Genomic DNA, 27,082 nt, shown 5'->3' on the forward strand with positions numbered 1-27,082 from the left:
ATAAATGCAAAAAATACTCAACAAAATATTAGCAAATCAAATCCAACAATGTATGAGAAAACATTATACACCACAACTAAGTGAGATTTATCCCCGTATGCAGGGCTTGTTCAACATTCAAAAATCAAAAATCAATTAATGTAATCCATCACATCAACAGGCCAAAGAAGAAAAATCTCATGATCATATTAATAGGTAGAGGGAAAGCATTTGACAAAATCCAACACGAGTTCATAATAAAAACTCTCAGTAAACTAGGAATAGAAGAAAACTTCCTCAACTTGATGAAGAACATCTATAAAAACCCTACATCACACTTACTGGTGAGAAACTAGAGGATTTCCCACTAATATCAGGAACAAGGCAAGGATGTCCCCTGTCACCACTCCTTTTCAGTATCATACTGCAAGTCCTAGCTAATATAGTAAGACAAGGGGGAAAAAAAGCATACTGATAGGGAAGGAAGAAATAAAACTGCCTTTGTTCATAGATGACATAAGTGTCTATGTAGAAAACCTGAAAGAATCAACCAAAAAATCTCCTGGAATTGATTAGCAATTACAGCAAGGCCGCATTTTACAGCCTTCGTATATAAAAGTCGATCACTTTCCTACATACTAGCAATGAACAAGTGGAATTTGAAATTTAAAACAATACTGTTTGCGTTAGCACTCCCCAAAATGAAATACTTAGGTTAAATCTAACAAAATATGCACAAGATCTATGGGATGAAAACTACAAAACTCTGAAAGAAGACTTCCCAGTTTGAGCTATGGATTCAATACAATTCCACTCAAAATCCCAGAAGTGGATATCAATACACTAATGCCAAAGTTTATACGGAGAGTCAAGAGACCCAGAATGGCCAACTCAAGATGGAAGAAGGTCAAGGTCAGAAGACTGGAAGTACCTGACTGCAAGGCTTACTGTAAACCTACAGTAATCAAGACAGTGAGATATCGGCAAAAGAAAAGACAACCAGATCAATGGAACAGAAAAGAGCCCAAAAATAGACTCCCATTAATGTAGTCAAATAATCTTTAACAAAGGAGTAAAGGCAATACAATGGAGAAAGGATATGTCTTTTCAATAAATGGCATCGGAACCAGTGCAAAAAAGTGAATGTAGTGAATCTTACACCCTTCACAAAAATTAACTCAAAATGGATCACAGGCCCAAAGGTAACACGCAAAATTCAAAAACCCCTAGAAGATAATGTAGGAGAAATCTAGATGACCTTGGGTCTGGCAGTGAATCTTTAGCTACAACACCAAACGCCCAATCCACAAAAGCTGGACTTCCCTAAAATTATACATTTCTGCTTTGTGAAAACACGCCATAAAGAGAATGAAAAGACAAGCCATAGACTGGGAGGAAATAATGGCAAAAGACACACCTGATAAAGGACTGTTTTCCAAAATAGATAAAGAACTCTTAAAATCCAACATTAAGAAAACAACCCAATGTAGGGCGCCTGGGTGGCTCAGTTGGTTGAGCGACTGCCTTCGGCTCAGGTCATGATCCTGGAGTCCCGGGATCGAGTCCCGCATCGGGCTCCCTGCTCGGCAGGGAGTCTGCTTCTCCCTCTGACCCTCCTCCCTCTCATGCTCTCTGTCTCTCATTCTCTCTGTCTCAAATAAATAAATTAAAAAAATCTTTAAAAAAAAAAAAAAAGAAAGAAAACAACCCAATGTAAAAAGTGGGTCAAAAATCCTAACAGACATGTCACCAAAATTACACAGATGGCAAATAAGCATACGAAAAGATGTTCCACATCATGTTATTAGGGAAATGCAAATACCACCACACACCTATTAGAATATCCAAAATCCAAAACACTAATCCTAAGTGCTGGCAGGGATGTGAAGCAACAAGATCTGTCATTCATTGCTGCTGGGAATGAAAATGGTGCAGCCACTTCGGAAGACATTATGGCAATTTCTTACAAAACGAAACGGACTCCTACCATATAGATCCAGCAATCACACTCCTTGGTATTTACCCAAAGGAGTTGAAAATTTACGTCCACACGTAAAAAAAACTGCACACAGATGTTTATAGCTTTAGTCAAAACTGCCAAAACTTGGATGCCACCAAGATGACCTAAACGCCCTGGAGTATGTGAATGAATGAATGAATGAATGAATGAACTGTGGTCCATCCAGACAATGGAATATTATTCAGAGCTAAAAAGAAACAAGCTATCAGGTCATGGAAAGACATGGAGGAAACTTTTATGCATACTATTAACGGAACGAAGCCAATCTGAAAAGACACCATGCTGTATGATTCCAACTACATGACATTCTGGAGAAGGCAAAACTATGGAGACAGTCAGAGTATCAGTGATTGCCAGGCATGCGAGGAGAGGAGAGAGACGAACAGGTGGGGTACAGGGGATTTTTAGGCAGTGAAACTGCTCTCTATGACAGTGTAATGATGGCCACACACATTTGCCCAAACCCACAGATTCTACAACACCGGGAGTGAATCCTAACGTAAACTATGGATTCTGGGTGACAGTGATGTGTCAGCGTAGGTTCATCAGTGGTAACAAATGCACCACTGTGGCGGAGAATGTCGATAATGGGGGAGGCTGTGCGTGTGTGCAGGGCAGGGGGTAAAGAGGAATCTCTGTATCTTCCTCTCAATTTTGCTATGAACCTCAAACTGTTCTAAAAAATAAAGTCTATTAAAAAAAAGGAACAAAGTACTGATATATAACATGGATGAACCCTCAAACAATTGTAACAAATGAAAAGAAGCTAGACACAAAAGGCCACGTGTTATACGATTTCATTTATATGAAATGTCCAAATGTCCAAGATAGAGAAATGCATAGAAGACAGAGTAATGGTTGCCTAGGGTTGGGGGGGTTGGAAGAATATGGGGAGTGATATGAATGGGTATGGAGTTTCTTTGGGGGGAAGGGATGAAAATGCCCTGAAATTAGATAGTGGTAACGGTTGCACACCTCTGTGAATACAAGAAAAGCGGGCGCCTGGGTGGCTCAGTCGTTAAGCGTCTGCCTTCGGCTCAGGTCATGGTCCCAGGGTCCTGGGATCGAGTCCCGCATCGGGCTCCCTGCTCAGCCGGAAGCCTGCTTCTCCCTCTCCCACCCTCCCTGCTTGTGTTCCCTCTCTCGCTGTCTCTCTCTCTCTCTCTCTGTCAATTAAATAAATAAATAAATCTTAAAAAAAAAAAATACAAGAAAAGCCATCAAATTGTACACTTCAAAGGGTGAATTTTATGTTATGTGAATTATATTTCAACAAAGCTGTTATTTCTAAAAAAGGGTAGATTCAAGCCTGACCATGTCAATAATTACATTAAATATTAATAGATTAATCACTCCAGCGAAATGACAGAGATTACAAAACAGATTAAAAAGAAGGACCTAGGGCGCCTGGGTGGCTCAGTAGGTTAAGCGTCTGCCTTTAGCTCGGGTCATGATCCCAAGGTCCTGGGATCGAGTCCCTCATCGGGCTCCCTGCTCTGTGGGGAGCCTGCTTCTCCCTCTCCTCCCCACTTGTGCTCTCTATCTCTGTCTCTCTCTCTCAAATAAATAAAATCTAAAAAAAAAAAGGACCCAACTATAAGCTGTCTATAAGAGACTCACTTTAAATATGAAAACAAAGGTAAGATGACAGTAAATGACCAAGAAAAGATATACTATGCAAATAGGAAGCATAAGAAAGGAGGAGTGACTGTCTACTACCAGATAAAAGGGACTTCGAAACAAAATATATTAAGAGATAGAAAAGAATACTTTGCAATGATAAAACGACCAACTTAACAGGCAATCATAAATGTATATATGTACCCAATAACAGAGCTTCAAACACATGAAGCAAACATCCACAGAATTAAATTATAAGGAGAAAGAAAATCCTGCAATCATAGCTGGACATTTTATACCCATCTGTAAGCAACTGATAAAACTAGACAAAAACTAGCAAAGATTCACAAGATCTTAACACTTCCAATCACACTGCCTTGCCTGATAGAAGTGAATGATTTACAAAACACTGTATATAATGACATCAGAAGATGCATTCTTTACGAAATACCATATACCCTCAAATTTTTAAAGTTTTAAAAGACTGAAATTATACAGAGTATTTTCTCTGACCAAGATGGAATGACGTTCGAAATCAGCAGTAATAAAATAACCAGGTAACCCCCACCAATATTTGGAAAATAGATAATACTCCTAAGTAATCATTGGATGAAAAGTAGAAATCACAAGATAAATTAAGAAATGTGTTGAACTGGGCGCCTGGGTGGCTCAGATGGTTGGGCGTCTGCCTTTGGCTCAGGTCATGATCCCAGGACACAGGGATCAAGTCCTGCATCGGGCTCTCTGCTCCTTGGGAGCCTGCTTCTCCCTCTGCCTCTCTCTCTCTCATGAATAAATAAAATTTAAAAAAAAAAAAAGAAATGTGTTGAACTGAAAATAATAATGAAAACAGGACAACAGAAAATGCATGAGGCGCAGCTAAAGCAAGGTTCAGAGAGAACTTTTAAGGTCTCCACAAGGAAAGAACATCCCAAGTTGATAACCTAAGGTTGCACGTTAAAAAATAGGAAATGGTTGGCAATTATACCCAAACAGAAGGAAGGAAATAATAAAGAGCAGAAATCAATGAAATTGGTAACTTCTAGCCACACTGATCAAGAAATACAGCAGAAACAAATTATTTGTATTGGCAATGAAAAAGGAAACATCACTATAGACCCCTCAGAGTTAAAAAGTATAAAAGGGGGAACTCTCTGCCAACACAGTTGACAACCTGGATAAAAAGCAGAAGATTGCAAGTTCTAAGACGGCTGGTGCATTTAGGGATGGGGATGGGGCCTGTGGACAGGATGATGCTGTCTGGGGAGCCACAGCCTGATGGTGGGGGGTCAGACAGGTGGAATGTGACCACGGGGCGACAGGGAACCAGTCAGAGGTTCTCAGCAGAGAAGTGGTCTGATCAAGTTTGAGCTTTGAGGAAGAGCCCTCCAGCTGCTTAGGTATAAAGAACACCTGAGAAGGGTAGCCGGGAGGAAGGCCAGCGCCACTGCCCAGGGGAGCCAGGCCCAAAGCCCCCAGGGAACGGCGGCAGGACATGGAGGGGTGAGAGAGAGGGAGGAGGAAGGAGAAGGAGGCAGGGTCAGGGCCTAGAGACTGTGAGGCTGCCCCAGAGATGGGGTCCCGCCAGGCGGTACAGGCCATAGGAATGAGCTCTTGTCCTGTAGCCTGCAGGGCATGAAGCCAGGGGCAGCTGGGGGAGACCCGGGGGTAGAGCAGGGGAGCACCCAGTGCCCATTCTCCCTGTCCCAGCCCCTGCCAGAGGGTCTCACATGGACCCCGGAGGTTCAGGGAAGGGCAGGAAGGCCAGGCTGAGGACTTGGCCTGGCTGGAGCCAGGTGAGCTCACAGCCTGAACACACGTGAGACCATCTCAGTCCCCAGCACCCCACATGCAGCAGGGGTGGGTCCAGGAGGGGACACTTGGGCCGGTGAGAATGGGGGTGGGCCCAGGAGAAGGTCCCCGGTTTGTCTCAAGAAGGCAGGCATATGACTAGAGATGCAGAGAGGAAGGAAGCAGGGCCAGGACAAGGCCTAGCCTCCAGCCCGAGCCTTAGAGCCGGCTGTGTCCGTCAGCCTGTCAGGGAAATGGGACGGTAAGCCTGGCTAACAGTGACACGGCACGTGACCACCCCCAGTGACGACCTTCTCCAGGCCCCAACCCCAGGCCGCATGCCCATCTCACGAAGTGAACCGCCTCGAATGCGCAGACTGAGAGAGCCTGCTCGTCCACTTCTCTGTGTATGCTTAGCCGGTTCCCACTTCTCTCTCAGGGTTCAGCCTGGGTGTCGCCTACCTGGAGCAGCCTCCCTTGGGCTTCTACAGCCCCCCAGGGTGCAGACCAGGGGCAGATTTGCCTCTCTGCTTCCCGGAGCTGCCTATCACTGGGCACCTAAGGGGGGGAGTCAGGCTATGACTGGGGGAGTCAGGAACATGAACAGTGAAGGTCAGCCTACACAGCTTCTGGAACCCCCTCCTGGGGCAGGCCAGGCCCCCATCACCAGTACCACTCTGCTCAGGATGGGGTTGGCCCACGAGGCATGGTTCCAGTGGCCCCCAGCTCTGCTCCTACCCTTCTCCAAGCCCGTTTCCGGTCTGCAGGATGGGGCAGCGGTGCCCCTGCATTCCACCTGCCGGTACTTACCCATCAGGTTCTGCCGCTCTTCCTTCTTCCGGGCCTTCTGCTTGGCCTCCAGCTGCACCACTGATAGGGACGGCCCCACTGTGGGGCTGGGGAGGGCGCTGGCTGCAAAGCGGGCCAGCAGGCCCAGCCCACTCTCCTCCAGGCCTGGCGACAGGGCCCGCTCCCGGGCCCCCAGCCTATAGCCGCCGGCAGCCTCGTCCTCCTCCTCCTCCAGCTCATCCTCCTCGTCCTCCTCCTCGGAGCTCTCATCTGGTGCAGAAAACAGGGGGCGAGTCAGAGCCTTGGCCTAGGCAGGTGCCGCCCCCCACCCCGCCCCTACTCGGCCCAAGCACCAGTGAGGGATGCCACAGCTTCAGCCTAGCTCCTCACTCCTCGTCAGCCGGGGGTGGATCCAATACTAGCCCATAAATCCCCCCCGATGACCCAGTGCCCCCATCAAAGCGAGACCAAGACGTGGGCATCCTGGACAGCCCAGAGGTGGTGGGCAGCGGCTTTGGGAACCAGAGGGTTTCTGTAAGGGGAACACCAACATGCACCTGTGCTGGGGGGAGGGGGACAGACACACGGACAAGGACTGGAGACAGCTCTCTCCACCAGCTCACGCACACACGCACACACACGCCCCGACGTACGACATGGAGGCTGAGAAAGGAGGCAGGAGAGAAGGAAAGAGGAGGCCAGGGAGGGGCAGAGAGGGGGTGGGAGAGGGCCCCGGGGACTCAGGTGCCTAGGGGTCTGGGGCTAGTGATAGGAGAAGGTGGAGTTTGATCTCTTCTTGAGCAGGCTCTGGGGTCCAAAGTTGACTCCCAGCAATATCCCCAAGCTGGGAAGCCTGAGGCAAATACTGGTCCTCTGTGAGCACTTTCTGCGAGCATTTGCTCATCTGTGGCATGGGGTGGCCCTCCCAGCCCACCCACCCAGCTAAGGGGAGACTTAGGATCGCACGAATGTAGGAGAAAGCACTTTGCAGGCCTAACAAGGACCAAACAGAAAGAGGGCCAGCCTGTTCTACAAAAAGAAACTGCTGTCCCCAGGGCCAAGGGAGCCACAAGCTGGCTATGCCTCCTGACCCGCGGGGAGCCAGGAAGGGAGAGGGCACGGTCAGCCCACTCTGCACCAGAAGACTGAGGCTCGGCGTGGCCAAGCACTCAGGCAGAACTCAAACCCAGGGCTGCCTGGCTGTCTTGTCACCCAGAGTCTCCCGGAAAGAATCTAATGACGCTCCAGTCTCTCCAGCTGGTGAATAGAGACTTAGTGCTTCTCCCCAGGAACTGGCCTGCCACCCGGGGACCTACAGCCCTGAGCCCAGCAGGGGCCGTGGGAACAAAGGTGGGGCAGCTAGCAGGCTGGCAGGGAGTGCACGGAAGGCAGTGCTCCCTGCACGTGAACCAAGCTCTCCACCAAGAAGAGAGACTGCAGGGAGGTAACACCTTGCTTCTGACCTTTCCAGGGAGACAGCCTAACACCGCGAGGGCAGGCAGGCGAGAGAGCATCAGGGGCTAACTGCCCAGGGGATGCCCCAGGGACACCTGCCCAAAGGTGCCTGTCTGCCCGGACTGCTGGGAGCATGACGGTGGCTCTGGGGGCCGCTGACCAAGGGCAGGGCCGGGCAAGGCTGGAGGCGACTCTCTGCAGCAGGAAGAGGGAAGGGACATAAAGAGGTGGCCCGTATACCCCGCCAAGCTCTATTGTGGGCAGGGAGTGCCTGGGCTCAGGGAACGGAGAGGGGCAGACACAGACGGCCAACTCCACGTTCTCCCTCCACACCCCAAGCCACCTGCTTGCTTGGGTGCGACTAGCAGCCCAAAGTGGTGGCCCCGGGTGCGGCTATGGGGGCAGGGGTTCTGTCTACCGATTTTTCCAAGGGAGCCTGGGTCTCTGTTGAGTGAGGGGGGGTGGAAATGAGTTTAAGGAATCCCTGAAGGGAGCTGAGAAAGGAAGGAGGCAGAGACAGGTTTGTTAGGAGGAGGAGGAGGAGGAGGAGGAGGAGGAGGCCTGGCTCCCAGAGCAATGGATGAAGCAGGATGGAGGCCAGTGGGGCAGGCAGGCAGAAGCAGGCAGTGCACGCTTGCGATCCATTCACATTGCGGACATCACATGGTTGTCTCCGCCCCAGTGGGCCACAGCGGCAAAGCAGGCTAAGTGTAGGCAGACTTTCGGCAGCGCCTGGGTCCCCCACATCAGGCCTCCCTGGGGTTGGCCAATTTGAGCAGGGTGGTGGGCGGGGGGCTGGCTGGGGTGGGGGCACAGAGTCAGACGTGTGGCCAGTTTTCCCTTCTAGAGAACGCCTTCCCTGGCTGCTCAGGTGTGGAGACTCCAGAACTCTCTCCCATCCAGAAGGATTCCCCACCAGCAACGTCCAGTGGCGGAGGGCTGGCTCTGGGTTTCTGGATGCCCGGAATGTCTACCTCGGATACCAGCTGGCCAGCAGCAGCCCAATCCCAGCACCCTAACATGGAAAAGTGCTTGGAAGGAAAAAGCCAAAACCAGCGTTTGCTTCCCACAAAGCAGGATTGGTCTCCAGAGACCCTCCCCACCTCCAGCTGCTGCGACCCTCAAAAGCCCCCACTGGCTGCTTCCCACGGTGGCTGGTCTGCTCAGGCTGGGGTCTGCGGGGTAGGGGGAGCGGGGGGGCGGGTCTCAGGACCAAGGAAGCCTTTCTGGAGCTGTCCACACCTGAGGCAACAGAGTTTGCCAAGGGCAGAGGGAGAAAAAGTCCCAACAAAGAAGCCCAAGGTAATACAGGAAAACTTTTTATTAAAAAAAACAGAAACAAAAAACTCTTGGCTCAGTATGTGGGATTGTCTGTTGTAACTTGGTTTGGTTTGGTTTTCCAAAACCCGATCGATAAATGCCAAAGCAATCCGCTGCTGCCATAGCCGATGGGGGCAAACCCCGAGGAGGGGAGGTGCAGAGGGGACACAAAGAAAAGGGTTTTGCCTACCTACGGAGCAACGAGCCAGGCTCGGACCCAAGCTCAGTGACCCGCTGCGCCGTCTGCCCTACTCCCAGCCTTCGCTTTGCGTCCAGAGTGCAGCGTGAGAGCAAATGCAAGAGACCAAAACAGACATTCAAAGCATCATGGGTAGGGATCAAGGGTGAAGGTATGGTCAAGCTGCTGGGGGGAGAGAGCAGACACTAGAAAGCCAAGCAGTCAGGTGTTTTAGTACCAGATGTCAGGAAAACCCTATTACCCAAATATCCCTGTCAAGACCTGACCAGCACACACGCGTGCGTGCATGCGTGCGTGTGTGTGTGTGCAGCTGGGGGGGGGCTTCCTCCCCTCCCCCTAGCTGGGCTCTCTCCACTGCTGCATCCGGCCTGGTCTGAGGGCCCCCTGGCTCCCTCTGCCCACTCCGGGCAAACGGCCCCATGCTACGACATCTGAAGGGGCTGCCTGCCTCTCTACGGGGTCTGAGCTGGGGCAGGAGAGCTTAAACACGTGGAAGCTGGATCTCTGGCTTAAGGGGAGGAGCCAAGGGGGGGGAGGAAGGGGTCAGGGAGGGAGGGAGGAGAATGGTGAACCAGCCAGACTGGTCCACAGAGGCCAGGGCTAGGGGCAAATGAGGCTGACTGGCGAGTTAGTGACCTCCCTGCTCCTTGGCCCAGACTCCATTCCCTCACGCGTGGCACAGCTCAAGAGAATGTGGGTCCCAAGGGCACCTGGCTCCCTACTGTGCCATCTCCTAGTCATCCAAAATGGATGTGGGCAAGTCAGGATGGGAGGCGTGGGCAGGGAGAAGGCAGACCAGGAATGGGAGCAGGGCCGGAAGTAGGGTAGCATCTGGTCCCAGGGCCTGAGCCAGTGCCCGTCCAGATTGACCTCTATTATGCCTGAGCCTCACTCAGGGAGCATGGAGTCTAGGCTCTGGGAATCCCTGAAGGGGGTCCACCCTGAAGCAAATCCTAAACCAGGGTGAGGAAACATTTCGGGATCCTCTGGCTCCCCCACTTGCCCCTAGGACGCTTCTAACGTGGGGAAGTCAGAGCCTGGATGTTCACAAGGATCACTGAACCCCACCCTCTCTGCACTGGTGAGGCGGAGGAGGGCCCGGGGGAGGGGGGGGCGGGTGGCCAACAGACCAGGCCTGGGGGCTCAGAGGCCAGTGCTCTCTCCAAAGCCTGGGCCCCGCCGCTCAACGTGGCAATAAAGCCCACGCTTTCAAATCTCCCAACAAAACTCGGGGCAGCAAATGGTCTTGACCCTGCACTGCCTACACGGCCTTTAAAACAGAAATATGTGTTAGAAAACAAGTGTTTATATTTTTAAAACCGCTGTTACATAGAAACAGAGCTTTAAGAAAATAAAAAACAAACAAGCAGCTAAAAAAAAAAAAAACAAAAGATGAAGCTGGAGGTGAACGCAGTTGACTCTGAACCTGAAGAATGAACGCATGCCAACAGCTACCAGGGATATTTGAATAATAGAGAAGAGCGGCAGACGCATATTCCAGCTCTACCCCTGTGGGGTGGGGAGGAGGTGGGGGGGAGGAGGAACAAATGAGGGGGGCGGCAACCTAATGGTCTAGTAAGGACACAGCAAGAGAGACAAGGCACACGGGTTTAGTTAAAAATGAACTCGGTATGTTTAATAAAGCTTGGTATTACCAAAATCGCGGTACAAACATCAAGTCACACGCCCACACGACAGAATTCCATTTACAAAATGTCCCTCGGGAGGCCTCCTCCGGCTGCGCCCGAGAGAACCCGACCCAGGCCTGCAGTCTAGGGGGCAGAGGAGGCGAGGAGGGGGGCAGAGGGGGAGCGCGGAGGAGGGTGAAGACCAAAAACAGTCCGTATAAAAGCTCAAAAAGAGCCAGGCCGTGGCGTTATCACAATGATACAGGTACAAATAAGAACAAAAATAGAAGGACTCAGGCGGATACAGCAGGCTACGCTGCCAAGAACCAAGACGGCCGCCTTCCTGAGGCATCCCAGATGGGCCACCTCTGCCCGCCATCTCCTGCGTGCTCGCTCGCTCGCGCTCGCTCTCTCGCGCTCTCTCTCACTCACTCTCTCGCTAGAAAACATGGAAGGTATTTTGTGTTTGGAGCTAGTAACCTTGGTCAAACGAGTCCTCCGAAGAATCGCTGAAGGAGGAACGGGCCTCGACCTCTTGAAGCAGCAAACAAAAGGGCTGCTTCCTGCCCGCGGCCGGCTTGGGTTTCAGAGTCCGGGCGGCCGCCAGGCCCCTCTTGCTCAGCTTGGGGCCTCCAGCCGGCTTGCCATTCTTTGCCACCATGCCACACAGGATGGAAGACGTCAGTTTGGAGCCGGACGGGCCTTGGGCAGACCACTCGTCCTTCAGGAATTCTTCGTCTTCCTCTGAGTCCGTATCTGCAGTCAAAGTAGTTTTTAATAAAGTAAGTCATAGAGTGCTGGGGGGGGGGGGGGCAGGGTCTCCCATTACTCTCAGTGGCTCTGAGAACGCCCGGGCGCGTGCCAGGGCACAGAGGTCCGAATGCCTACGGGCCATGAACAAGCCATGGCCCACCGCCTGGACCTCACCCGGGAGGCCCCCTGGCCGCAGGCCTCACAGAGCTCGTCCTTTCCAGGCTGGCGGCTGCACACAGCCACCTCTGTGAACAGCCTTCCTGGGCCCCGGGGGAGGCGGGAGCCCCACTCTCAGGAAGGTCTCACCCGGGGCTACAGAGGTCACTGCACCCAGCCCACGGGCTCCTTCTGGGAAGGGACAAGATCCAAGAAAGGAAGGGCTCGGGTAAAGCTCTTCTGCCCCAGAAGACCAGTGTCCAGGGGCATGCTGGGCGGCGCAGGCCGACTCATGAGGGCAATCATGCACACGCATCCCAGCTCCCCGCCCAGCAGCATCACGACGGCCATCGTGAAAGCAGCTACACCAAGGAGATTGGCAAGTGATGTTCCAACTCAAGGCTTCCCATCAAAGGGCCGCGTTACCAGCACACTGCTGCTGGCTTCCCCCAAGTCTCCCGCCTTACTGCACAGGGCGGGAAGGCCAGGGTTCTCAAGCTTTCCTGGGAGAGGATCACCCAGCTTTGGGGAAGGGGGCCATCAAGCGGGCACAGCTCTGGCCCCTTTCAACCCCACCCCAAACATCCTCACACCATTTTGATCTGTTTTATCAGTGAAGCTGTCAAGCAAGATTTCATTGGGAAAAACAGCTCCACAGCCAAAGAGTGTAATCCCTTGATCTGATAAAATCCACTCCGGACATGAGGAACAGTAACGAACAGGGCTACAGCTCTGGCAGCACCTGCCATCTCCAAGTCCATGAGAAACTGGTCTGCGTGTGCGTGCGTGTGCGTGCGTGTGCGTGCGTGTGTGCGTGTACCAGGTGCAGGAGGTGAGGCGGAGGCAGTGTCTTCTAGCTGCCTCCTCCTGTACCTACGCTTTCCACTCCCAAGACCCCAACTGCAAGATGGCCTCAAAACTCTAGACAGGGGTGACGTGGACAAGCCCCATTAGGCCCCTGTCCGTCCTTTCCAAGGCCACATCCCAGGCTGGAGACGTCCGTGGGTGACGACAACCAAGCTGGCTTCCCACCAGACATGCCCCCCAACCCCTACAACCCAAAGTGAAAAAGAAAGCTGTTTTCTCTCTTCCCACGTCCTGCCAGCCATCTCCGTGCTAGAAAACACTCTTGACCTCTTTGTGACTTCATCCTCCCATTTATCTACAGAAAAGCCAACATGAAAAATACAAACAAGGGGCGCCTAGGTGGCTCAGGTGGTTAAGCGGCCGACTCTCGATCTCAGCTTAGGTCTTGATCTCAGGGTCTCGAGATCAAGCCCCACGTTGCGCTCTGCCCAAAAACAAACAAACAAACAAACAAACAAACACAAGAGCTCTCTCCAGAGCCAGCTGCATATCATAGCCAGCATCTAGGGGGACACAGATCTTCTGATCTCTCTGCTGCAACTTTAACTCCCTTCCCTCACTGGGACACTGGGACTTTGGACCCAGGTGTAGCAGAGAAGCAATCTGAACATGGCTCTGTGCATGCAAACATCTGCACACGGTGGACTCACAGGCTCAGAGCACTCCAAAGACCTCAAGGACGGAGCTACTCTGGCCTCTAGATGTACCCCAAGCACCTGTAAGTGGGAGGAGTATGGGATTCTTCTGGCAGTCAAAGCAGCAGCAATCCTCCCCACTCCCTCCATCATTCTAAAACCAGCAGAGATGGAAAGATCAGACGAAAGCCTTTCTTCCCTCCTCCTCCGGAGCTGTGAGTTTCTGAGATGAGCTCATGGTGCCATGGGCCTGGGCACTGCTGTTCAGCTCACACCCATCCAAAATTGAGGGCCACAAAAGCTATGGCAATCAAGCATGTCCTCAACACCTAAAGTACAAAGGAGCTGTTTACCACACGTTCATCTCTGCGTCAGCCCTAGAGACCCATTAGTGCTGAGCAACCAAACATACGAATGTTTAAAAAAAAAAAACAAAAAAAACCACCCACAACGGCAGCAGCTTAATCTCGTGCCACTGCCAGCTTTTACCAACATGAGCTCACTTAGAGCTCACAACAGCCCTGTGAGGCAGGCGATGACAATTTAACTCCAAGTCCATAAAAACATTTCCTTCCCTCAAAAAAACAAAATTTAACAGCATTACAGGTGTCTACTTCCTTGACATTCAACCACCCCTCCAATGAACCACGCAGAGCCAAACAAAAGCCCGGACACACACATCTAGGCAGTCCCAACGAAAGAGCCCTCCACCCTAGTCAGGGCCTGGGGACGCCCACCACAGACCCTGCTGACAACTGCCAGGAGCCACGAAGCCCCTCCTGGCCTTCACACAGCGGCCACAGGCTTAGTGCGCATGGGTCCTGGGCATCAGGGGCTCCACTCACACACGCCTAGGAGCACCTATTACACGCCACCAGAGGTCCTGGAGAGCCGGCCGTCCGCCCACACACACACCTAGGAGCGCCAACTACGTGCCATGGGCGACCCGGGCCCACCAGAGGCCACCGAGAGCCAGCCATGGGCGCACACACACCCAGGAGCACCGACTGCGCGCCACCTAGGCCACGGAGAGCCAGCAGGGTGGACCCCAGGCTCAGGAAAGCCGCGCTCCCGAGTGCCCGGGCAAAGAGCTCCCATGCAGCACGCCCCGGCCAGTGAGAGGCCCTCAGTCCAGCGGCGGTGCGCTTCCCGCTCGACGCTCGGACCCGGCCGGTCCACCCTCGGGCACAACGCGGGGCAGCCACCTGGAGGGCTGTCAGAAACACAAAGGCAGACGCGGCCCGCACAGCCATCAGTGCGCTGCCCGGCACGACGTGCGCTCTGCGGACAGATGCCGTTCCTCCGAAACCCCGGCCGGAGGACGGAGCGCTGCGGTGGGCGGGCGAGGCCGGTCCCCCTCTACGGTCGTCGCAAACGGCCGCTCCGCGCTGAGCAGCCCCGGCTCTGTGGCGCAAAGGCCTTCGCACCAACGGCTTTCCCGCAACCGAGCGGAAGACCGGTGCAAGAGGGCAGGCGCACTTCCGCTCCCACCCGCCAATCACAGGCACTTCCGCTTTCCGCACCCCCCCCCCCACTTCCGGCGTGACCGTCGAGCGCCCACGAAAGAGACGGAAAGAGGAGACTGAGGAGAGAGAGGAAGCGCCCCGAGGCGGCGCGGCGTCCGCTACTTACTGTAGGAGTAGCTGCTTACTTCCGAGGCGAACGGGGAGTGGGCCGACTTGGGCTGGCCTCTGGCCTTGAAGCCCACCTCCATCTTCCTGGCTTTGGCGGCCCTTTTGTGTTTACCTTCTCTGGAGGCTTTGAGGGACAGGCTGAGGCCTTTGGCCAGCGCCTTCCTGTCCTTGCCCAGCAGGCTGTCGTAGGGCGTCAGGTACCTGCCGCAGCCCCCGCTCGCTTTTGACTTCCCCCCAGAACTGTCCGAGAACTTGAAGGGCGACTTGAGCTTGTCCTGCTTCGTGAGGGACAGGGCCTTGTCCAGCTTGCTGGCCAGCTGCTCCTGGTCACTGGCCATCTTCTTCTTCTTAATCTTCAGCTGCAGAGGGAAGTCACGGGTTAAGACATTTGGCGAAACAGGAGAGTGGGTGTCAGCGCACCGGCTTGGACAGAGCTGGGCTCCAGTCCCTTCTCCCTGCCCGTGGCTTCTGGCAAAGTCGCTCAAGCCCTCTGAGCCTCGGTTCTTCCCGCTCCGTAAAACGGGCATAATTACGGCGGGCCTCTTGGGGTTGTCATGAAGGTGAACCGAGACCAGGCCCTCGAAGCTCTTATCACAGAGCTGTTACTGTGGGTTCAGCGATCGCTAAAGCTGGCACTGCCACTGGCTCTCCCCGGCGCTCTCTGGTGCCTCCTAGGGAAGCCCTTTGAGCAAGCGGCCCTGCTGATGCACCGGGGACCCATTAGTGCTGAGACCCGGGCGGGGGGAGGGGGGGAAGGCATGGAACCAAGATAGAAACCCCGCATCCTAGCACGGCTGATCTAGCTCGACCACCTAAGGCAGCCCACGAAGACTGCAGCACAACTTAAATCGGCCCATCCAACTAAATGGGCCGGAGCTGCCAAGAGAATGCCTCGGGCGTGCCTCGGATGCCCGAAGCAGAGAAGAGCAATTCGAGATCTCGCAGATGAAAGTCCTGGTTGCATGTCTGTTACAGTCATTTGCTGTCAAAGGGAAATGTACAGTTTCAAAGCCATTAATGCCCCTCACTTGAACATTTTAGCGCTATTTTCTTTAATCAGATAACATATCATACGGGGGAGAAAGTTGGGATAGGGTCATTTAAACAGCAAGAAGCATCCTTCCCAATTTGCAAGTAAAGGATCCTGATATACAGACTGGCTTTGTTCCCTCCTCCTGGATCCAGTGTCCCTTATATGAGTATTTCCCTCTGATGGCCGAATCAACGGAAACAGTCCCCTTGCGTGCAGCTTTATGAGGAGGGATGACAAGGTACATTAGTATTTAGAGACAAAGGCCTTAAGTGGACGATTTCAATGCTCTGCAGAAATAAGAAAAATCAAGGAGTTGGCTCTCACCCCATTACCCCTGGAGAGTTCACAAGGAAATTACAATGGCATCAAGCCCTTGTTTCTTAGGACTACAGAATGGTGAAGCTGCTCATTAGACAGTTACACTGTTAAACAACAGTAATTGCATTATTTGGTTAAGAACTTGCAGTCTCTCTTCGTGGCTTCAGCAAAGGGTCATGGAGCACACACAGGGTTGTGGCTTTCAGTCTCTGCTCTACCTGAGGCTGCGCTACTTTGGTAAGTCTCTGACCTCCTCTGGGCCTTGATTTCCCACCTCTGTGCAATAAGGAAGACTGGAGGACAGTCCCTGTAGCACTAAGGCAATCATTTATTTCTACAGTTTCTGTGCAGGACTAGGATCAACAGACCTGTAGAGGGAGCGTGAACTCTGCAATACCCTCCAGACCTTCCACCCTAAGACGGCAGCACACCTGGAAAATAGGCTTACTGACCTGACTCATGAAGTCCGATGAGGCTTCGTGCTCGTCCCAAGGCTGGTTCCTGCCCCTCGCTTTCCCCGTTCCAACGAGGGCATCGTGTTCCTCCTCAGGTCCCTTGTGTCTCTTCCTCATCCCTGCTCCAAGCTCGTACTCCTCCGACGTCAGCAGGGGCTTGCTGCTCAGCCTGAAACCCAGATGCACTGCTGGTCAACACCCCGGCCAGGAAAGACTCAAGGGTTGGGGGTCCGCCCTCACGGCCCTGAAGGGTGGGCTCTGGATGTCGAAGCACAGACAGTGGTGGCAGAGTGACGGATCTGGGGAGACGGATCCTGTGAAGCTATGGTGCTGGGATTCTATTTGTGAATGGGGCAGAATGAGAGTTTAACAGGAAAGAAGAAATGCTTCTCCAAGGCAGTGTGCTCTGCTGGCCTCTTTCTCGCTTGTGCTTCTTCACACATACAGTCACACACACACACCTTATCAAAACGTGCCAAGAACAAGGATCAGAAATGTCAAGGTACTCTCCCAGGATGGGAGGGGGGTAAGAGTCACTGGCTGGTCTCCTGTACCCCTGGGATTAAGAGAGTCAGGATATGGTCCCAGGCTGAAGGCTTCTCTTGCCTACTTTAAGCTAAACCCTCACAAGTAATAAGAGCGATTAATTTTTACTTGGTGCCAACTATGTGCTTTGTTCCATGTCAGTGCTTTGTATTTCAGCCACAAAACAATGTTCTACATACTGGTTTTTACACGGGGGAAACTGAGGCTCCAAAAAGCTAGCACAGAGCCCGAGGTCACAATAAACCCTGGATGGAGCTGGACGCAAAAGCGGGAAAGTGCGCCCACCTCCAGGGGCTGCCTGCAGGCGGCCTCAACCTCTGCTGTCTTCAGGAACTGCTTCCCTACCCTCCTCTGGCTGGTTGTACGGGACTTCTTCCAGTCTCCAACCTCTCCTCCACCAGGAACATCCAAGGAGAATAAATGCAAGTCGTGGGGGCGCTCGGGGTGGCCTTCTGACAAGACCTGTGGCCAACCCACTGGCTCTCCTATGCCTTCTGAAGCCACCCTGCAGCCCCCTCTACTTCCTCAAGCCAAGTACCAGGCCGCCTAGTGTCTGCCCTGCCCTGATGGCCCAGGCCGAGGCACGCTCCAACTCCGGTCCTCTGATGGGCTTCATTCGACTCGTGCTACTCCCTGACACCCAGGAAGACCGAAGCATCATTCCTATCCGTGCCTAGCCTGGAGGAAGAGCTCTCATTCCAGCCACCATTCAAGAAAACCTCCAGAGGTGCCACACGTAGCTTCTGCTGCCACTCAAGGAGCGCACAGAGGGGCAGCCCCGGGTTACAGGCTCAGGTGCGACAAGCCAACAGGTCAGGCCAGGAGGACAGGAATGACACTGTCACTCACGCAGGGAACCAAGTGACAGCACAAGTCAGAGCCCGTCCCAGCAGGGCTGGAAGCTCAGTGGATCCCTTTGCAGGGAGGAGGTCCGTGGAGAAGAGCAGGAATTAGTCCCTAACCATGGAGGAAGCAGGTGTGGCAGGAAGATGGGTGAAGCGCTTAGCTGATGGCACGGACACCTCTCATCACTGGGGTCATCTGCCCACTCAGTGCCGGGTGGGGGAGTCTGCCTGTCCATTCGCCACTCGCCTGGCTCACCCTCCTGGCCCGGGCAGCGCGCACTGTGCTCCCTGAGAACTACCAAACCAGGTGGGTCAGAGCCCGAGGGACTCGAGGTCCCCGGTGCCCAGACACAGGCCCTGCCGCGGGCCCGTGCTCCTCCCCTCCGAGCTCTGTGCCAGTTCCCGACCCACCGAGGGGCCAGCCTTACTTTCCGCTACTGTTGCGGCTCTTCCCTCTCTTGCGGGGGGGCGACAGGGCGCTCAGGGCGTGGGTCCGTTTCCTCGGCCTGCCAGGGCCTCTGCGTGCCAAGCTTCTATGGGGTTCCTCGCGCCTGTCCCTTAAAAAGAATCACACGCTTGGCTGTGAACCTGGGGGGTGGGGGGGGGGCGCGGAGAAGGGCACACGATACACACACATCACTCAGGTCCACACACACCTCTAATGGCCTAGCACAGTCAACCTACTGAGCGCCAGCGCCTACAAGAGCCCAACCAGGGCACCACCTGCTGCGGCCTTGTCGCCCGGCCGGCTGGAGGGGACGCGGGAAATGGCTGGGGTGCACACTCACTCGGAGTCGCGGCGTCTCTGCAGCTTCACCAGCTCTCGCTGCTTCTCCTTGTACCGCCGCTGGACCTCGGCCAGCCGCATCCGGAAGTCCAGCTCCATGGCATCCATGCTTTCCAAGGAGGACTTCATGGCATACAACTGCAGGGAGAGCGGGGTGAGGATGCCGACCCCACCAGCTCCCACCACAGACACGCGTGGCGAGGCTTGATGGCGACGGGGCCCCAGCTCGAACCCCATCTCTGCCACTTACTAGCCAAGGCCGTAGGCAGGACGCAGGACAAGGACCAAAACCCAACTCTGCAGGGCTGAGTCAAGGGCAAAGTGGCCCGGGACAACTGCTTAAGCAGTGTGGGCCATCGTGTTATACATCACTTACAGATGGAGGCTCAGACAGGTGAGGCGCTTGCCCGGGGCCCACAGGCAGGAAGGGGCACGGCCAGGCCCACTCTTCCCGACCCATCAGGCTGTCGCCCATTATTACATGGATAAACTGAGACCCAGAAAGGGGAAACAGCTTGCCCAGGATTGCACAGCAAGTCAGTGGTGGAAGTTGGACTCAGATCAGGCCCTTCCAGCTCCAAAGCCAGCCATGTCCCCAGCAAGATGGCATCTCAGGGGCACCCACCTCCATTCCCACCCCACAGGCCACAGGCAGGCAAACACAGGCCCAGGACACCTCACCCGCTCCTCCTTCTTCTGCATCCAGCTATACTTCTTGTTGGGGTTCAGCTCCCGCGGAAGCCGCAGGTTCTTGAGCGGGTCCACGAAGGGGCTGTCCAACACCTCCTTCAGCATGTGGCTACTGGCTGCCAGCAGGCTCTCCAGCGAGGGCCGCACCGCCAGGCCCCGCTCCGCACCTGCACACGGGAGACAGCTGAGCCCACGCCTCTGCGCCTGCCCCGCCGCGCTACCTGGGGCCAGGATTCACGGGCACGGCAGCCAACCCTGCTCAGACCCCAAACAGGGAGAAGAATGCGACCCAGGACCAGCTCAGGGCTTGCCCAAGGCCACATGGCCCCCATGACTGGACCGCGGCCTTTCCGAGAAGAAATGGTGCCAAGTGAGAGGACAAGTGAGAGCCGGGGCACACAGTACGCCCTGTTCCAAACGTCTACTGCTGCACAAAGTCGCCAAGAGTGGCCAAGCGCCGGCAGAGGTACTTTCTAGAGTGTGCCTCTTTCTGCTTTTCTGCCTTTTAAATTTTCCATGAAGAATATGCATGGTTTTCATTTTCAGAAAAAAAGGAGCCCGGATTAAGTTTCATAAACTGTAAAAGTAATATGAGAACTCAAAAAATACAAACCAGGCAGAAAGGTGTAAAGAAACGAAAACCTTCCCCACCCCAGCAGAGCTGCCCCGGCCCCCGGAGGGGCCACGGCTGACATTCTGGTAGAGGGCCCTGCAAACAGTCACCCGTGACGTCCGTGGATATCCTTTATAACTAGGGAAACGGCAGCAACCCACACACACGGAATCACACTTCGCCTCTTTTCACACAGTCCCGCGTAACGAAGCTCCACCACATGTTATTAGCTTGAACCTTATAAAAACTGTCATCTCTGCAGGTCCAAAATACCAGAATATTAGCAATTTTATGTGGCTAACCCCAGTAACAGCTGGCTAGAATTCTCTTGCAGTGCTGAGTTTTAATCTATCTAAATAATCCTCTACTAACGACATTTTGGTCATTTCTAAACTTTTTATTTTTTTGGTAGTGGGTGGACAGGCACACAGTCAGGACACACGTGTTTTAGAATTCCTATGTGTGTGATTAACTTGATCAAGGTATGTGCATTTCTCTCTCTCATAAATATTCCAGCCACCCTTCAGAAAGGGCGCACCAACTGAGAATCTCAGCAGTGGCTCATGGGAGCCCACCTCCTCTCCAGTCTCTCCCGAAGTAAAAGGAGTTTTGATTTTTTTTTAACTGGTGTTTTCCTGGTGATCTAACATGCAATCAGTTTTTGTGAATGTACCTGACGTACTGGTTTTTCACGTGTACCTGAGAAGAAAAGTGTATTCTTTACCACCGATCGTGCAGTTCCATAAAATCAACGTCAGTGATTATCTCGCACAGATCAGGGCTTCCCAACCTTGGTGCCTTCCACAGTGCAGTCAGCTCATCCTCTGCCACAGGGGCGGCTGTCCTGGGCATGCGCTGGAGGAGTGGCGTAGTGGCATCTCCTACCTTTACCCACTAGATGTCAGCAGTACTCGCCCAAGCAGTGACAAACCAGCCGTGTCACTGCCGACAGGCTTTGCTCTTCCATATCCTTACAGAAACTGAGGCTGCAAAGCGGTGAACCCCATCAGCTCACAAGGGGCTGGTATGAGACTGAATGAAGCACGTGGCCCACCCCAAGGTGAGGTGGTGTTTGTGATGGGAGCCCTGGCTAACTAATACACCAGCCTGTGGATGTACCAACACGGAGGTGACCCGTGGGGAAGCTCTAAGCACGACCTGGGGCCTTTTGCAGAGGACTGAAGCTCAGCATCCCAATCAGCAGCTGCTGGGAAGAGAAGAGGGCCACCAGGACCTCCCTCACCCCTACAGCGCACACACCCCTACACACCAGCACTTCCCAAGTGCACTTGCTAGCCCAGGGTCACAGATCCAGCCCTGGGCCACACCTCCGTTGCAGAAACCAGCTGCAGGTCACAAAACCTACCCCCCCACCCCCACTGCTTCTTGGAAAGTCTGCTCTTCAGGGGCTCAGGCCAGGAGCCCTGGAGTCGCTCTTACACCCACAGAGAAGTCTGGCAGAGCCCACTGGCTGCCCTTAACCTCCACTCAGAATCCTCTCCTTACCTCCACCTGCCCCCCCTCCACCCCAGGCCCGGAGCCTCCTCCTGGGTCTCCCTGCATCCACGCTTGCCCCGGCATCAGTTGTCCACACAGCCCCCAAAATGACCCTATTTAAGTCTGATCCTATCACTGCAACTCCAAATCCTCTTCCAGGAGTGCCCAGGGACCCACCCCCTCCCCATCCCACCAACCTCCTCGCAGCCACCACTCTCCTCCTCCCGCTTTGCTCTACCCCCAGCCTCCTTTCTCTTGTTCCAGTGTGCCACACACAGTGCCACACACACTATTCACCTCAGGGCCTTTGCACCTGCTGTTCCGTCAGCCTGGAATGCTTTCCCCAGGAGAGTTCCTCCCTGGCCTTCCTCAGGTCACTTTATCAAGAAGGCCTTCCCTGGCTGCCTCGTCTCCACCCTGACCCCTTCCCACTGTTTCCACCTACTACTGCCTGTCACCACCCGACAGTGCCGAGGGCTGCACGTGGACGGCCTTGTCCAGAAGCAATGCCGGGCACACAGTTAAATGAGGGCAAGTAGGACCCCCAAACTGAAAATGAGGCAGGGGTGTAAAAAGGAGCAAGGGTGGGCAGCAGTCCCCAAACCAGGGAACCCATCCTTAGCCCCTCCTTCCCAGATGCGGCTGGCCCTCTGCAGCCCCCACTGAAAACCCAGGATTCAAGAGGGTTTTCATTTTTTTCTGAAAAATAATTTTTTGTATAAAACTATTTAAATGAGAAAGAAGTCGTCATGAACTTTAGAATAACAAGAACCAAACAAGAGACCCCTGTGGGGGAGTGGGCAGCACCTGTCCAAGCTTCTGGGGGGGCCACATAACCATGGCAATAAACAAGCCTTGAAAATGTGGCCTTGGTTCAGACCTAGCAATTCCACCCCTGGGAATGAACATACCTCCAGGAAAATCAGAGGTGTGGCCAAGGATTTTTCTTCAGGCATAATCATCACGTTATTTACAACAGCAAAACAAAACAAGGCAGTGCCTGACAATCTAAGACTAGGTCACTGAAGGCCGGGGCCGCCACTAGCTGGAAAACTCGAGTGTCCCTAAAAAAACTTGTAAAGTCACACAGCTTTGAAAAATATTTCATAGAGAATATGCTAAGCGCAAAGGGCAGCTCACAGAACATTGTTTACAAAACGATCTTAATTTTAGAAGTGTATGTGTGTAGAAAAGGTTCTAGAAAAAATGCACCAAAACACTGGCAACACTATTATTACCGCCCTGACAACTGTCGCCAGGGCCCCTCCCTCCTTCGTGCCAGTTCTGGGCCGAGCGTGGGGTGGTGAGGCTGACCTGGCCCACAGCCCCTTCTGCACACGTTTCTTGGAACACCCTGAGTTGTTTCTGTGTTGAACACCAGTGGGTTTGCGCCCAGCCCAGAACTCGCTACCCTTCTACTGAAAGGACCCGTTTCCTTCTGAGGGCTACCCCTCCCTGCCGCCCCCCAGAGCGGACAGCCCCATGAGGGGCAGTGAACAATCAGCCTGTTCCTTCCCACCTCCCCGGCCGCACAGTTTGCTTCTGCAGAAAGCATGAACCCCAGGGAGCCAATGAAAATGAATCAAAGTACGTTTGCCAGAGCTACCAGGAAAGAGGTGGCCTCTTTTGAGAGTCGGCTGAATTGGGCAGGCCTATGGGCCTGCGAGGAAGTGCTGGTGACCCCCATGAGGGCAGTGGGCCTGCCGTGAATGAGGCCAACAGAGAGAAAAGTGGAGCAGGTGGAGAGAGAGATGGGGAAGGGGGTACAAACGAAACTTCTGATGACTTAAAACGCCCAGATCCAGCCACACCTGAAACTTAACTACCTAATGACCGCCGTACTTAAGTTCCAAGAGCCAATTTCCCGAACCTTTTTCTATGCCAGTTCAAAGGAGAGTTCCTGTCCCCTGCAACCCAAAGAATGGTGCCAATACAAAACCCAGCACTGACAAACAAGGAGAAACGTCACCACTACGACACCCACAGACTGGCTGCACGGCAACATGAATGTGCTCGGAACGCTACTAAACTGTAACCAGTTGAAATGGTAAATTTCATTATGTGTATTTTGCCTCAACTTTAAAAAAAAAAAAAGGACACGAACAAACCACATCCTTGGGATTTTCAAATTTAAATTCTTATGAAAAAACACAGAAAATGCCACAGACACCAAGCACCCCTCGTGGCTCACCTCCCACCTCCTGGCTCCTCTTTTCCAGCTCCAGCTCGGCAATTTCGCTCAGCAGGGTGATGCCGTGCAAGAAGCTCTGCTCCAGGACCAGGCTCTGCGCCGCCTCCAGCTTCTCCAGGGCCTGGGCTCCGGTGCCCGGGGACGGCAGGGGCCTGGCCTGGGGCAGCTCCGCAGCCGCCGCCAGGGCGTTCATGCCAGCCAACGGGTCCTCCAGGCCAGGCGGAAACTGTTCGGAGCCTTCCTCCTCCAGGAAGCAGGGGCCGCTGGGCACAGTTGCGGCCTCCCGGGCCTCCAGACTCAGGCATTCTCCCTCCCCAGCAGCCACGTCACAGTCCGCCAACTCCAGGCCGGCCCGGGGCTCGCTCGGGGCCGCCTGGGCTAGGCCCTCCTCGGGCACCGCCTCCACCACGGGCACGGCCATGGGCATATCGACGGGCACCTCCACGGGCTCCTCCTTGGCCTCGACCAGGGTCTCTGGCGTCAGCCGCGCCCCCAGGTCCGGGGCGGCCGTGCACGGTTCTGTCCGGCCCGGTGAATCGACCCGCGCTTCGGCCCCCTCCGCGAAGTCCGGGCCCCCGGGGGGCTCCACGGCCCCCTGCCCGCCGGCGCTCAGCGCCTGGGCCTCCAGCAGACCGCCTCCACAGCCAGCCGCGGGGCTTGGGGCTGCCAGGGCCTCCGCGGGGGGCAGTGTCAGAGGCGACTCCAAGGAAGGCAGCTCGGTGGGCCCTTCGTCCATGTCCTCCACCTCAGCCTTCACCTCCCGTTCTGCCAGTGGCTCTTGGTCTGGGCCCTCTCGCAGAGGCTCCGGGATCTTGGAGGGGGACAAGCGGATGGGCTTGTCTTCAGGTGAGAGTGCCAGGCGCTCGGGCCCGTCGGCCGGCAGTGGCACGTCGGGGGCCAGGCCATCGGCGTCGGCGGCCGCTGTGGGTTGCAGCAGGAACGGGTAGGGCCTCCCGTAGTGCGGCGGCAGGGCTTGAAACGGGTACCTGGGTGGGATATCTGCCAAGGACACGGAGAGTCAGCAGGGGCCCCTTCACCTGTCACATCTGACATCCCCCATGGCCCCATCCACACCCACGCACCCCCAGCCACAACGGAGGCCCATGGCCACCCTCTCGTCCGGGCCAGCCTACAGAGCTGCGACCTCTTCCAGGCGGTGTCTGAAGACCCCTGGGGCCTTTCGGCATGTCCCGGGGACAGAGAGAAAAGTCAGCCACCATCCTGGCCCCAAGGGGCTTCAGATCTCAAAGGCAGAAACCATAACCGGCTTTCTTTCTTTCTCTAGCCCCCGACCCCGCAGCACCCAGCACGAGGCTGGCCCAGAAGCAAATGCTCAGTAGACCGCCCATGGTCTTCACCCAGCCGGGGCATCTCTGGTCCTCCATTCCCGCCCCATCGCATTAAGGCAGAGGTGGGCCATCCAGGTTGTGAGCCATCCAGGTTGTTCAAGAAATAACAGTAATGCAATGCTGCCCTTCCCCCCACTTTCCTAAACTCCCACCCTCAGAGTGTAATCTCCCAAGAGCAGGATGGTGTGCAGGCGGATCTCTGCAGTGCTCCCAGTGCTCCACAGGAACCTGCTGACCAGGGGGTGACGGGTGCACACAACAGCCCCCGGGACCAGACACGTGCTCAGTGTCGGACATGAGCATGGCATCAAATCTCCCTGGGGAGGGGCAGCCACTTGCCCCAAGATCACATGGCATTCTGGTGGCAGAATGTGAATTTGAACTCACACCCTCCCAAGCATGCTCTCACACTCTTAACAGCCACCAGGGAGGAGGGACGCCATTAAGGCTACCTGCTGCACGTCCCACTGACACAGGCCGGCGGGGGGGGGCCCAAAATGGGGGAGTCCCATGCTGCTATCGCTGTGACAACCCAGCACCTCCCGTGAGCCAGCCATGTGCCTTACGGTTCTTACTTTGCTTAACCCTCAGAACGAGTCCTTTGGAAATAGTTTTTTTCCTTTAAGTAGCTTCCACGCCCAGCATGGAGCCCAACGTGGGGCTTGAACTCGTGACGCTGAGATCAAGAGTCAGACGCTTAACAGCCTGAGCCACCCGGGCACCCCCTAAGGGCGGTTCTAATGTAACGCCCATTTCCCTGACCGTGCCCCTGAGGCGGGGCCCGAGAGAGGCCCGAGAGAGGCGGTGGCTGACCCACATGCCCCTGCGTTCATTCCAGAGCCTGGTGGCAGGCCCGGTGCATGGCAGGTACCCAGCAGAGACAGAGGAAGGAAGGAAGGGCCGGACAAATGGAGGGTCAATGCCCCGGCGGGGGGCAGCTCCACCAGAGCCAGAGACGACTCGAGTCTGGGCAGCACGCGGCCCCCAGGGGTCTGAGCCGCACTCCTACCCGAGAACAAGGCCTGGAAGGGGCTGGGGGCTTCCTTCTCCAGCTCCAAGTCCTTCTTCTCCACGACGTTCTCGGGTGCTTCCTCCTTGCGGGTGATGCCAGCAGTGGGCGGCGGGGAGGCGGGCGGCGGGCTGCTGGGGTGGGAGCTGGGCGTGGCGGGGTAGGCGTACGTGGGCGCCTTGGATACATCCTCCAGTTTCTGGATGACTTTGGCCTTCAGGGCAGCCACAGGGGAAGCGCGGGGAGATGGCGGCGGGCTCATGGCCTTGCCGTAGGCGCCCGTAGGGCCGGTGGCCAGGCCGGGGGGCTTCCGAGGCAGCAGCCCAGGGCCCGCGGCAGCCAGGCCGGCCTTGCCTGCAGCCTCCAGGCTCCGCTTGCTCACCTTCTCCTCCATCTCCACCCGATGTTCCTGGGCCTTCAGCCGCTCCTGCTGGGGAGGGGGCCGCCAGGCGGGGTCAACACAGCAGGAACCATCACCCAGCACCTGCCCTGTCCCCGGGGTCCCCTCGAGCGGGGTCCAGGGTGCAGGCTGCCCACCCTCCCAGCCTGCTATGGACATTCCGCCATGACCCGCGTGTAACAAGCACAGCGTTCCTTGTGGAACCCCAGATGGGGCTGCGGGGGCGGGGGGGGGGGGGCCTGCAGTCCAGACCCTGGCCCTGCTGGGAGCCTTGCAGTCAGGACAGAGAAGGCAGAGCAGAGGCAAGAGGCTCCTGATGATGGAGCCGCCCCACTCCCCACACTTTGATGGCATTAGAATAGCTACATTCACGGAAAACTCACTACCTACTGAGTGCTCTCCTGCCTTATCACCTTTGGGTCTCAAAATGCCTGTGCGGGGGGGGGCCCTTCCTACATTTGATGCCTTTTGAGGCAATGGGAGGGGGCTGCTTGAGGACAGCC

At 54.9% G+C, this 27,082-nt stretch overlaps 1 protein-coding gene and 1 long non-coding RNA gene across 8 annotated transcripts in view; one reads left to right on the top strand and one right to left on the bottom strand.

Annotated features, from left to right (window-relative positions):
* Positions 1 to 3,534, top strand: part of LOC145721380 (uncharacterized) — a 229,223-nt gene extending 225,689 nt beyond the window's left edge. The window contains exon 3 of the long non-coding RNA XR_014145033.1: positions 3,420 to 3,534. This is a non-coding gene — a long non-coding RNA (uncharacterized LOC145721380). The remainder of the gene's footprint in view (positions 1 to 3,419) is intronic.
* The window catches only part of TNRC18 (trinucleotide repeat containing 18), an 88,357-nt gene that overhangs the window by 22,143 nt on the left and 39,132 nt on the right, over positions 1 to 27,082 (bottom strand). For 5 of the 7 annotated variants that reach the window (XM_081819029.1, XM_081819028.1, XM_081819025.1 and 2 more), the window contains 9 exons: positions 26,180 to 26,609; positions 23,822 to 24,820; positions 19,512 to 19,687; positions 18,832 to 18,968; positions 18,472 to 18,600; positions 16,650 to 16,821; positions 14,845 to 15,205; positions 11,282 to 11,557; positions 6,221 to 6,469 (listed from right to left, as the gene is read on the bottom strand). In XM_081819029.1, coding sequence (XP_081675155.1) covers positions 6,221 to 6,469; positions 11,282 to 11,557; positions 14,845 to 15,205; positions 16,650 to 16,821; positions 18,472 to 18,600; positions 18,832 to 18,968; positions 19,512 to 19,687; positions 23,822 to 24,820; positions 26,180 to 26,609 — 2,929 coding nt within the window. The remainder of the gene's footprint in view (positions 1 to 6,220; positions 6,470 to 11,281; positions 11,558 to 14,844; positions 15,206 to 16,649; positions 16,822 to 18,471; positions 18,601 to 18,831; positions 18,969 to 19,511; positions 19,688 to 23,821; positions 24,821 to 26,179; positions 26,610 to 27,082) is intronic. The other 2 variants (XM_081819023.1, XM_081819026.1) reach the window with 2 other exon arrangements.

The sequence above is a fragment of the Leptonychotes weddellii genome, chromosome 5, assembly GCF_054177405.1.
Source record: "Leptonychotes weddellii isolate Sample4059 chromosome 5, ASM5417740v2, whole genome shotgun sequence".
Classification (NCBI taxonomy): domain Eukaryota; kingdom Metazoa; phylum Chordata; class Mammalia; order Carnivora; family Phocidae; genus Leptonychotes; species Leptonychotes weddellii.